The sequence below is a fragment of the Theropithecus gelada genome, chromosome 3 (assembly GCF_003255815.1).
Source record: "Theropithecus gelada isolate Dixy chromosome 3, Tgel_1.0, whole genome shotgun sequence".
NCBI lineage: Eukaryota > Metazoa > Chordata > Mammalia > Primates > Cercopithecidae > Theropithecus > Theropithecus gelada.
This window is the reverse complement of record NC_037670.1, coordinates 159,599,243-159,612,381: the sequence shown is the minus strand read 5'-3', so window position 1 is coordinate 159,612,381 and position 13,139 is coordinate 159,599,243. Positions and strand designations below refer to the sequence as shown.

Genomic DNA, 13,139 nt, shown 5'->3' with positions numbered 1-13,139 from the left:
TTTTTTGAAAATGTGGGTTCTACAGGGCTGACTGTGGGACTTGAGTATGTGTGGATTTTGGTGTACATGGGGGTCCTGGAACAAATCCCCCACATATACTGAGGGGCAACTATACGTTTAATGAAAATAACTAAGGGAGCGCACCAGAGTGCATGACAGGAGTGACAGAAACCCTGGTGAGTGCAGAAACTAGGGAAAGCTATATAGAAAATGGAAGGAAACGCTAGGCCTCTACCACCCCATCCTCCAAACATGGTCAGCTGGGAACCAGGAGGAACTTCTTCCTACAGCAAGGAAGAGAAAGCAAGAGGATCCCAGCAACCTCCATCAACACATTGGACACCCACTGACTTCACCACTGGAGTCCCCTGCATTCCTTACAGGCACAGTTCTTCCTCACAGCTGAAGGAGCTTCCTGGACTCCACTAGCTGTCCTCCCCACGGAGAAGGAGCTGTCATTCTGGAACTGGAACTACAGCAGAAGTATGTCTTGCACCAGGGGTAAGTAGCTATAGCTCCCCTTCATCCCTGAGACTAGGCTCTATAGAAACACCCCAGGGCTGATGGTCCAACATCCTCAAACTGAGCTCCCTGAAACTCAACTGAAGCTGTTACGCTCTCCCTCCCCTTTCATCCTTAGGGTGAAGCTTAGGTGGTACCCTGCCTCCTGGGAAAACAATACCTTGGTTGCTCAGTGTAGTCATGCCTCCCCAGTGCCTAAGTTAAAGCAGTACACTGTATCCCAGGAAATGGTGCCTTGGTCACTCAGAGTGGTCATGTACCCCAGTACCTAAGCTGCAGTAGTGCCCTGTATCCCAGGGAAATGTTGCCTGGGCCACCCAGAATGGTCACAGCCCCCAGCCCTGAGCTGTAGCAGTACATTTCCACCTGGAGGATTGGTGTCTTGGCTAAGCTGAGCAGTTGTGCATCCCAGGACTGAGCTGATGTAGTACCCTGTGTCCCAAGGAAATAGCAGTGGCTGAGCTGAGACACCCCACCCTACAGGCCAAACAAGGGGTTGAACTAGCCCCTTAGAGTCTGAGCTGCTGAGATACCTTCTCCCTGGAAAATGGAGTCATTGCTCTGCTGGGCCCTCTAGGGCTCAGATGACAGCTGTACTTCACCACTCTGGGGTACTTGCACCTGGTCTCACAGAGTCTGTGATATACCAACCCTCACTATTCCAGGGTCTAAAGTCACTACTACACAGTGCTTCATCCACTGGAATCTGGGTTATCACTGAGTCCTATTGCCTCAGGTTCCTGAATTGCAACCATATCCTGCCTGCTAGGCTCAAACTTCCAGAGTGCTCCTTCCTCCCCAGAGTCAGGCCAGTGCTGAGTCCAGCTTAGGAGTAGAATCACAGCTACAACCTGGCCCCATGGGATGCTTCAGATTCATAGACCCTGGCTCTGTGGGGGAACCTATATCCAACACTGCCATAGACAGTGAACATGCACCAGAAGATCCAGGTGCCACAATAGTTTCATGAGTCCTTGAGTCTAAGACCCTGGTCCCACAATCACTCCAAGCACCTGCACCTGGAACCCCATACCACTGCAGCTGCTTGTAGGTTGTGTCAGGTCTGACAACAAGTGGGATCTCTTCAGCTAAGTCTCCTCAGTATGGGGAAAACAAAAATAGGAAGACCTCAAAAGCCCTTAAGAGTGAAGAGATTAACAACCTTTGCTGCTGCTGCCACAAACCTCTACAGCCTATACCACTGAGGCAACCACAGTTATTGCTTATGTTGAACACAGATGAAAACTTCATGGAGACTATACCACTGCATCTATCCAGAAACAAGTCAGCACATCCTTCCCAAATAGCACACAGATACCCAACTGCAGGTGAAAGTCTCTCTACAAAAGCCACTCTGGAAAGTTTGGAAGGGGCAATCATTCCACCAGATGCACAGGCATCAATACAGGGACACAAGCAACCCTAAAAAGCAAGGAAATATGACACCACCAAAGAACCATAATAACTTTCATAACCAAACTCCCATGAAAAGGAAATCAGTGAATTGCTGGAAAAAGAATTCAATGAGAAACTGAGGAAACTCAATGAGATACAAGAAAATACAGACAGATAATTCAGTGAAATTAGGAAAACAATTCATAATATGAATAAGAAATTCAACATAAATAGATATAATAAAAAAGAATTATCATGGCTGAAACATTCAATGAATGAAATAAAAATTACAATAAAGAGCTTTGATGGCAGACTTAATCAAGCAGAGGAAAGAATCTCTGAACTTAAAGACAGGTAGTCTGAAACACCCAGTAAAAGGTTAAAAAAAAAAAAGAAGAATGAAAAACAGTGAAGAAAGCCTGCAAGACATATGGGACACCATTAAGCAAACAAATATTCATATCATGGGAGTTCCAGAAGAAGGGAAAGGTGTAGAAAACCAATGTCTTGAAATAATAGCTGAAAACTTCCCAAGTCTGGGGAGACATATGAGATCCAGATCCAGGAAACTCAAAGTTTCCCAAATAGTCTCAACTGAAAAAAGGTTCTCATCAAGGCACATTACAGTCATATTGTCAAAAGTCAAGGACAAAGAATTCTAAAAACAGCAAGAGAAAAGCATCAAGTCACACACAAGGGAATCATCATTAGACTAACAACAGATTTCTTTGCAGAAACTTTACAGGCTAGAAGAGAATGGGATTATAATTCAACGTGCAGAATGAAAAGAAAATTGCCAGTCAAGAATATGAGACCCAGCAAAGCTATCCTTCAGACATGGGAGAGAAACAAAGTCTGTTGTAGACAAGCAAAAACTGAAGTAATTTATCACCACTAGACTGGTCTTACAAGAAATAATCTAGGGAATACTACATTTCGAAGGAAAAAGATAATCACTATCATTAAAACATATAAAAGTATCAAACTCACTGGTAAAACAGATATACAAAAGAGAGAAAAGAATTAAACCTTATCAGTATAGAAAACCATTAAATGACAATGATAAACAATAAGAAGGAAAAGATCAAAGGACATACAAAACAACCAGAAAACAACAAAATGATAGGAGTATGTCCTCACCTATTAATAAAAACTTAAAGGTAAGTGAATTAAATTCCCCACTTAAAAGATATAGACTGTCTGAATGGATTTTAAAAACCAACTATATGCTGCCTACAAGAAACTTACTACACCATAAAGACACATTTAGACTGAACTGAAGGGATGGAAAAAATATTCCACACAAACAGAAACCAAAAGTGAGCAGAAGTATCTATACTTATATCAGATAAAACAGACTTTAAGTCAGAAACTATAAACAAGAGACAAAGAAGGTTCTAAGGATGAAGGATCAACTCAGTAAGAAGATAGAATGATTGTGACTATATATGCACCCCACACTGGAGCACCCAGAAACATAAAGCAAATATTATTAGACCTAAAGGGAGAGATAGAATTTGATATAATAATATCAAAGAGGACTTTAACACATCACTGCCATCACTGGACAGATCATCTAGTCAGAAAATAAAAAAGAAACATTGAACTTAAACTGCACTTTAGAACAAATGAACCTAGTAAACATTTACAGAACATTTCATCCAACAGGTGCAGAATACACATTCCTTCCATCAGCACATGGAACATCCTCTAAGACTTATGTTAGGGAACAAAATAATTTTCAAGAAATTTAAAAGAACTGAAATGATATCAAGTATCTTCTCTGACCACAATGGAATAAAACTAGAAGTCAATAACAAGAAGAACTTCCAAAATTGTATAGTTACATGGAAATTAGACAACATACTTCTGAATTACTGCTGAAGAAAGTAAAAAAGAAATTACAAAATATATTGAAACCAATGTAAATAGAAACACAACATACCAAACCTATGGGATATAGCAAAAGCACACTAAGAGGAAAGTTTATAGCAATAAATGCCTATATCCAAAAAGTAGAAAGATTTCAAATAAGGAACCTAATTATGCACCACAAGGAACTAGAAAAGCAAGAACAAACCAAACCAAAAATTAGTAGAAGGAAAGAAATAATAAAGATCAGAGCAGAATAAATGAAATTGAGACTAAAAATTATAAAAGATCAATGAAATGAAAAGTTGGGTTTTTTTTTGGAAAGATAAAATCAACAAACCATTAGCTCATAACAAAGAGAAAAAAAGAAAAGACCCAAATAAAATCAGAATGAGGAAGATATTACAACTGATACCACGGAAATACAAGGATCATTGGAGACTATTACAAACAACTGTACTCCAACAAATTAGAAAACTTAGCAGAAATGAATAAATTCCTAGACATGTACAATCTACTAAGATTAAGCAAAGAAGAAACAGAAAACCCAAACAGACCAATTATGAGTAATGATTGAATCTGTAATAAAAAGTCTTCCATTGAAGAAAACCCCAGGACTTCATGACATCACTGTAGAATTCTACCAAACATTTAAAGAAGAACAAATATCAGTTCTTCTCAAACTCTTTTAGAAAATTGAAGATGAGGAAATTCTTCCAAACTTATTCTGTGTGACTAATATTACCCTGGTATCAACCAGACAAGGACACAACAAGAAAAAGAAACCTATTGGCCCATGTTCTTGATAAAAAAAGATGTAAAAATCCTCAAAAAAAATACTAACAAACCAAATCTCCTAAATCCAGAAACACACTGAAAAAATTATTCACCATGATCAAGTGGAATTCATCCCAGGGATACAAGGATGAATCAATATACACACATTGATAAACGTGATACATCACATCAACAAAATGGAGGACAGAAACCCTATGATCATCTCAATATATGCAGAAAAAGCATTTGATAAAATTCAACATCTCTTTGTGACAGAAACTCTCACCAAATAAGGTATGGAAGGAATGTACCTCAACACAATAAAGGCCATACAAGACAAACCCACACCCAGTATCATACTGAGTGAGGAAAAGTTGAAAGCTTTTCCCCTAAGATATGGAACAAGATAATGATGCTTACTTTTGTTCAACATAGTAATGAAAGTTCTGGCCAAAGCAAATAGGCAAGAGAAAGAAATAAAGGGCATCCAGATTGGAAAGAAGGAAGTCAAATTGTCCCTGTTTGCAGATGACATGAGCTTATATACAGAAAACCCTAAAAGCTCTATCGAATACTCCTAGAACTGATAAATTTAGTAAAGTTGAAGGATACAAAACCAACATATAAAGATCAGTGGTATTTCTATACCCCACCAACAAACCATCAAAAGAAGAAATCAAGAAAGCAATCCCATTTACAATAGCTACAAAAAATAATACCTAGGAATAAATTTAGCCAAAGAGGTGAAATATCTCTACAAGGAAAACTATAAAACACTGATGAAAAAAATTGAGGAAGATACAAATAGACATCCCATGTTCATGGACTGGAAGACTTAACAGTGTGAAAATATCCATACTATCCAAAGTTATCTGTTGATTCAATGCACTCCCTATCAAAATACCAATAACATTCTTCACAGAAATGGAAAAAACAATCCTAAAATTTGTACAGAACCACAGAAGACCCCAAATAGCAAAAGGGATAAATCTGGAGGGATCACACTACCAGACTTCAAAATGAAGGCAATAGTAATCAAACCAGCATGGTTAAAAACATAAAAACAGATATGCAGACCAATGAGAGAGAACAGAGAACCCCAAAATAAATCTACTTATTTACAGAAAACTGATATTTGACAAAGGTGCCAAGAACATTCATAGGGGAATGATAATCTCTTCAATAAACTGTGCCAGGAGAACTAGATATCAAAATACAGAAAAATGAAACTGGACTCCTATCTCTCACTATAAAAAAGGTCAGTTCAAAATGGACTAAGAACTTAAATGTAAGACCCCAAACTATGAAACTACCAGAAGAAAACATGAGGGAAATGCTTCAGGACATTGGTCTGATGAAAGATTTTATGGATAAGACCTCAAAAGCCCAAGCAACTAAAGCAAATATAGGCAAATGGAATTCTATCAAACTGAAAATCTTTTGCACAGCAAATGAAGCAATCAACAGAGTGATGAGATAACCTGCAAAATGAGAGAAAACATTTGCAAATTATCTGACAAGGGATTAATATCCAGAATATATAAGGAACTTACCTCAATAGCAAAAATAAACAAACAAAAATAACCTACTTTAAAAATGGGCAAATGAGCTGAACAGACATCTCTGAAAAGAAGACATACAAATGGCCAACAGGTATATGGAACAATGCTCAACAGCACTAATCATCAGAGAAATGCAAATTAAAACCACAAGGTGATATGATCTCATATCTGTTAGAATAGCTATTATCAAAAAGATAAAAGATAATAAGTATTGGAGAGGATGTGGAGAAAAGCGAATCCCTGCACAATTTTGGTGGGAATGCAAATTTATGCAGTCATTTGGAGAATAATATGGAGGTTACCCAGAAAACTAAAAACAGAACTACCATATGATACAGCAATCCCACTACTGGGTATATATCCAAAAAGAATGAAATCAGTATGTCAAAGAGATATTTGCACTCTCATGGTCATTGCAGCACTATTCACAACAGCCAAGATATGGAATCAACTTAAGTGTCCATCAACAGATGAAATGATAAAGAAAATATGGTATATATACACAATGGAATGGTATTTAACCATAAACAAGAACAAAATTCTGTCATTTGTGGCAACATTGATGAGCTTGGAGGACATTATGTTAAGTGAAATAAGCCAGCCACAGGAATATAAATACTGCATGTTCTCATTCATATGTGGAAGCTTAAAAAGTTGATCTCATAGAAGTAGAGTATAGAATAGTGGTTAATAGAAGCACAGAGGGATGGGGGTGGAAAGATAGTCAAAGGTTGCTTAACAGATACTAATTACAGCTACATAGGAGGAATAGGGACTAGTGTTCCATAGAACTATAGAGTGACTATAATTAACAATTTATTATGTATTTTCAAATAGCTAGGAGAGCAGATTTTGAATGTACCAAACACAAAGAAATGATAACTGTTTGAGGTGATGCTAATTACCTCAATTTGATCATTATACATTGCATATATGAATCAAAATATCACACTGTACCCCATATGTACAATTATTACATCAACTAAAAATAATAATAAAAGGAAAAAATTTTGAGTTATAGACCATTATTGAAAGAAACATTGCATAAGAAAACTATTCAGGATGAAATAGACTTGGTACAATTATTATGTCAACTAAAAATAATAATAAAAGGAAAAAATTTTGAGTAATAGACCATTATTGAAAGAAAATTACATAAGAAAGCTATTCAAGATGGGCTAGGCCCCAACTGCTTGGCCTCCAACCAATTTTCACTGTGGCCCCCATAGTGGTAACTTGCAAAGTGTGGTCTGCAGGCCATCAATGCCAGAATTATCTGAAATCCCATATAAACATACAAATTAAGGGGTGACATCAAAGACCTACTCAGTCAGAAGCTGAGATTTACATAAACTCTTTTGGTAATTCTTTTGTTCATGAAAATTTTAAAACCAGATATTCTATAAGACGACTTGCCAATAATCTTTAAAAATGACGGTGTTGCGAATGACAAAGAAAGGCTGAGCCAATGTTCCAAATAAAGAGAATAAAGAAATATGATAATTCAATGCAATTCACGATCCTGAATTACACCTTGAATTAGATAGTAAGTTTGCTCTAAAGAACACTATTGGGACATTTGGCAAAATTGTATTACATATGATACAAAATCGTGTTGTATCAAGTTGAATTTCCTGATTTTAATGTAAGAGAATGTTCTTTTTCTTAGAGAATATAGGTGGAGGTTTTTAGGGGTACAAGAGCATGCTACAACTTGTGGATAATGGGAAAAAAGATAGACTGATTATTTTAATAGACAGAGAAAGTTTTTTTTACTATTCTTGAAATTATTTTAAAATTAAGTGTAAAAAGAAATTAAAATGAGAAAGAGAAAGCCTAAAGAAAAGCCAGTGCCAGTCTTAGGGCAGTGTCAGTCCAGCCCCTGTTAGATGACTGGGAATCACTAAAAGGCTTTAGGTGGTGATGTTGCATAGTCGGATTTGTGTTTCTGGTAAATCACTTCGATGGTAGTATGAAGGGTGTAATTAGAATGACAATAATGATGGCAGGGAGATGGACTAGAAAACTGTAGTACTTCTGGTAAGTGGATGATGATAAGAATCTGAAAAGAATGATGGTAGTTAATGATGGTAGTCAAGATAGAGAAAAAGAGATTATGAGGTAAAATCATCTGGATTCAGTGGTTGACTGGATATGGGCGACAGAAGTGAAAGTGAGAAAAAAGGATACCGATCAGATTTGTAGCTGGAGTGGTTATAGAGATAGTACTGCCATCAATGTTATTGAGAATATGTGAGAAAGAGTATTTAGTGTGGAATTAGATGAATTTGAATTTGGATATGTGGGACAGCTGTGTGGAGATGTATAGCAGATAGTTACATACAGGGTCTGAAGCTTTGACAAGAGGTCAAATACATGTATCTATGTATATGCATATGCATGTATGTATATATACGCACATATGTATTCACACATGCATATATATATAGAGTATAACAATATGACATAATAAAGATCAATAGTTCGTGAAAGGCTGAATCTAAGAAGGTTAAATTTAAATTTAACAGGAATAAATTTAAGGTCAAGCACAATGAACCAAATAGCAAGTGAAGAAGTAGAGAATGGAGGAAATACAACTTAGCAGTAGCACTATGAAAATAAAACGTTAAAGGTTTGAATATATGAAATCCAATATGTCAATATTTTAGGATAATTTTCAAAAGAAGAAATATAATCTTAAACCGCATTAATGGAAACCTAGTATCTATAAAGGAGCAAATAAAAATGAAGATATATTTTGCACTCATTAGGCAACATCTACAATACTGTGCTCAGTTTCATTTAAGCTTGAATAGCAACAAAAAAAAGTAAAATAAAATGGTAAAGGGACTTGAATCACGGTATTTTATGGATGGTTGAAAGAAACACGGAACGTTTCAGGGAAATAAATGACAACTTTTTAAAAAAACAGAGAAGGTATTACAATTGCATTATTTCAAGGAGAATTGGGGAAACTGCATCAGTCAAAATTATCTACCTTTAAGGTTTCTTCACTATTTTGTGTTATTAGAGAGGACAGATTAAAAGAAGTGGATGAAATTTACAAGGACATGTATTTTAAACTTTTTATTGTTAAAGTTTATTGAAAATAAACTTTTTCAATGCTATAGCTCTTTAGCAATGGAATGAATTATACTGCAGTTTAGTAAAGTACTTGTCACCAAGTGTAGTCAGCCAGAGGCTGGATGAGCCTGGGGCCTGTCATGAGCAGGTGAGACTAGAGCACTCTCAGGGCCTCTCTCTGCTCTAAGACTTGGTGAGATGCGAATGAAAAGATTAGACGATGAGATGAATATTCTTTTGTTTTGGTTTTGACTGGATGAAATTAAAAGAAAGCAAATTGACATACAGTAAAGTTCTACTGTTTCCGCTGTGTATTTCTAGAGCTAGAGAGAAAAATAACATTCAGATCATAGGGGACCACTCATTACTGTCTGTGTGCCTATTTTACTCACCCAAACCTTGATTAGGTAACTGTCTTCTGAAATAATCAACCATATAATCACCTGGTTCATTTGGCCTTGTATCTAGAGAAGATGATAAAGATCATAGTAGCATGAAAATAATTAATTCGCCCATTTACATTTCATATTTTTCATCTTTTTTCAAAGTGACAAATGCTAGTAAATAACTTGTAGACAGCAGTTTAGTTCAGTGAAATTAAAATAAGCAGTCTTCAAATGTTACAAATTTTTGTTGCATTTAAAAATGTTCATACCTTTTGGGTCAGCAATTCCTTTTCTAGGAATTTGTTATAAAGAAATAATTAAGAAAACACACAAATAGAGAGTTATAAAGTTTTCATTGTTGTTTACAATAGGAAAAAAATTGGAAACAAAATGTAAGTTTAACACTGGGGATGGCTTAATTAATAGAATGGAATACTTTGCCACCATTTATATACATATGAAGAGGTTTATAATATACTGGAATTTAAAATTAAAAAGTAAGTTGCAAAATAATGCGATGATTATGTGATTCATTAACATGGTGTGTATGTGGATGAATATGGGAAAGCGTTTAAAATAAATATTCTAAAATGTAATTTTTGCTTTCTTTTGCTTATCTTTATTTTTAATTTTTGACAGTAAAATGTTAACAAAAGAATACATAAAAGCTACTTATAAAAAGCAGCTGAATATGCCTAGCTGACCATTATCAGAAAAAATAAAGTTTAAGTGAATTGACTATTTTAATTATAATAGTATTCTCCCCTTTCCTTGGCATGGTTCTTAGGTTCTTATCTCCATTTATATTTTTTATTATTTTGCTACATCATAAACTAAATGGATATATGAGTGTGTCTGTGTGTGTGTGTGTGTGTGTGTGTGTAATTAGGTTACCTCAAATCCTTTTGGGAAATAGGTAGATAAAAATGAACAATAAATTAATATATATATACACACATAAAATTAAGTATTTTAGATAAAATTAAAATATTGCCTAAATTATATGATTCCCCCTGCAAAGGACCTCAACTAAAGATAAGATGACAGAAATTAAGAAAGAAAAAAAAACCAGTGATGCTAGAGCGTCAGTTAAAGATTCACATCAGACTTAGCAGGTTGCAGTAGAAGCCAATGAACAGTCTATGAATTAATTTGTCTCCTGGGCTCATCTTCTATTAAATTATGAAATGAGAGGAAAAAGATGGTTTTTAAAACATAAAATCCCTTTCCCTTTGGGGGCAAACTTTCAAAACCTTGGTGATAGCCCTCAAATACGTGGACCTCTCTATTCTCCAATGTAATTAACCACTCCTTTCTCTGTGCTCCCTGGGGACCCTGAACAGACTACTGGCATTGCGTCTATGACACTGCACTTGGCTTGTTGTTTCTTTCCTGATTAAAGGATGAGGTCCTGCAGGGATGAAATGGTATCATATACATTTAATATCCCTAGCACCAAGCACAGTGGCAGCCTCAAAGTTGTGGCACCAACAATTCCTAGATGAGTAAATGAATTAACTGTTTATGAGAAGGTAGAAGCAGAATATTACCTTTCACATCAGAATTTGATTGTTTGTGCCTTTGCAGTAAATGTCCTCTATCATAAACCTAATGGAATGTAGAATCAAGGAAAACAATGCTATTTTATCAACATGAAATGGGGTATATTTCCTATACGATTTATAGTATTGTGCATTTTTAATAAATATTCCTCATTTCATCCTTACAGGTTTAGAATGACCAAAATTATCTTATAAATCAGAATCTTCTAATATTTTTCACTACACTATTCTCCTGCATCAATGAGTAGAAGAAAATATTGATACTATATTTTGGCAGTAAAGGAGGCTTAAAATTTTTCCACATCACATAGAATTTATTTGTAATAAGAAAGAGACCAAAAAAACGGTATTCTTATAATCTCACTTACTTAAATTAGAAGAACAAACATATGGGAAGATAAAAGTGTGAAATGGGTGAAAAGATATAAAATTATGTAAAATATATAAACAGATTGCAAAACTGTGCTTATATATAAAAAGATGAGGCCGGGCACGGTGCACACCTGTAATCCCAGTACTTAGGGAGGCCGAGGCGGGCGGATCACTTGAGGTCAGGTGTTCGAGACAAGCCTGGCCAACATGGTGAAACCCCGTTTCTACTAAAAAAAAAAAAAATTAGTGGGGCGTGGTGGCAGGCACCTGTAATCCCAGCTACTTGGAAGGCTGAGACAGGAGAATCGCTTGAACCTGGGAGGCAGAGGTTGCAGTGAGCTGAGATTGCGCTGCTGCACTCCAGCCTGGGCGACAGAGCTAGACTCCATCTCAAAAAACAAAACAAAAACAAAAACAACCCATAATAAAAGTAGACTATGAAATGGAGTTAAAAGCTCAAACCCACCTCTTCATATATATAATTGATTGGCAGCAAAAAAAATGGGCAAAATCAGTATGAAAATGGGAGAAAAATGTAAATATCAAAATTTGATTATTGAAGAAAGAAACATTCTAGAAAAAATTACGCAAATTTAAAAGTAGTGATATTATGTAATCACCAGGCATTGGCAAGACAAGGAGTGAAATCAGGCTGAAGAAAATTAGTAAGACTTGATTTGATAAACTCTTGTAATTTTTGGCTCCCATCTCTTGAGTGAAATGATTCTGTGAGCCATAATAAACGATTACACTTATCCTACAGAAAAATATCACCAGGTCAGTGATCTTATGTACATGAGCTACAATTTCTAATCACAGTAATTTATAATTGTTTTTGTTGAAAGTCTTCAGAATCAACAAGTGAGTGTCATGGTGGGAAACAAAGTTAACTGAAATATTTTTAAAATAATTTACCAATATTATTTTAGGGATGTATTGATATCTTATAAGCAAACAAAGTAAGAAATAGTCAGTTCAAGAGCATGAATTTAAGTTGTCCTCAGCCATTTACCTGAGTGAAAATGAGATTGTTCACTCTTTCTGTGAAAGACGGGTAGGAATTTCAAGGTAAGTGACCACAATCTCCTGTTAGCTTATGGGCAGACTTAGAATGTATGCAACTTGCTCAAAGCATTTGACCAAATGAAGATTATTTTCCATTTGGAAGTATCTAACATTAAATATAATGATTTCATACAATTTTAAAAGCTCCAATCAAGAAAGATGCAAATACATGAGCATTTAATATAAAGGGATTTATAATATTTTACATTAAATGTAGCTTGGATAGGTGAAGAAAACCACTCTATGGATATATTTGTGAGAACTAAATAAATATGTGTCTTGCAATACATACATTAAAAAAAAAAATTGGGCCGGGCGCGGTGGCTCAAGCCTGTAATCCCAGCACTTTGGGAGGCCGAGACGGGCGGATCACGAGGTCAGGAGATCGAGACCATCCTGGCTAACACGGTGAAACCCTGTCTCTATTAAGAAATACAAAAAACTAGCCGGGCGAGGTGGTGGGCGCCTGTAGTCCCAGCTACTCGGGAGGCTGAGGCCGGAGAATGGCGTGAACCCGGGAGGCGGAGCTTGAAGTGAGCTGA

The 13,139-nt window shown here is 35.9% G+C and overlaps 1 protein-coding gene across 5 annotated transcripts in view; it reads right to left on the bottom strand.

The window, feature by feature from the left end:
- The window catches only part of AGBL3 (ATP/GTP binding protein like 3), a 137,308-nt gene that overhangs the window by 39,354 nt on the left and 84,815 nt on the right, over window positions 1-13,139 (bottom strand). For all 5 annotated transcript variants that reach the window (XM_025379749.1, XM_025379754.1, XM_025379753.1 and 2 more), the window contains 2 exons: window positions 11,149-11,206; window positions 9,605-9,676 (listed from right to left, as the gene is read on the bottom strand). In XM_025379749.1, coding sequence (XP_025235534.1) covers window positions 9,605-9,676; window positions 11,149-11,206 — 130 coding nt within the window. The remainder of the gene's footprint in view (window positions 1-9,604; window positions 9,677-11,148; window positions 11,207-13,139) is intronic.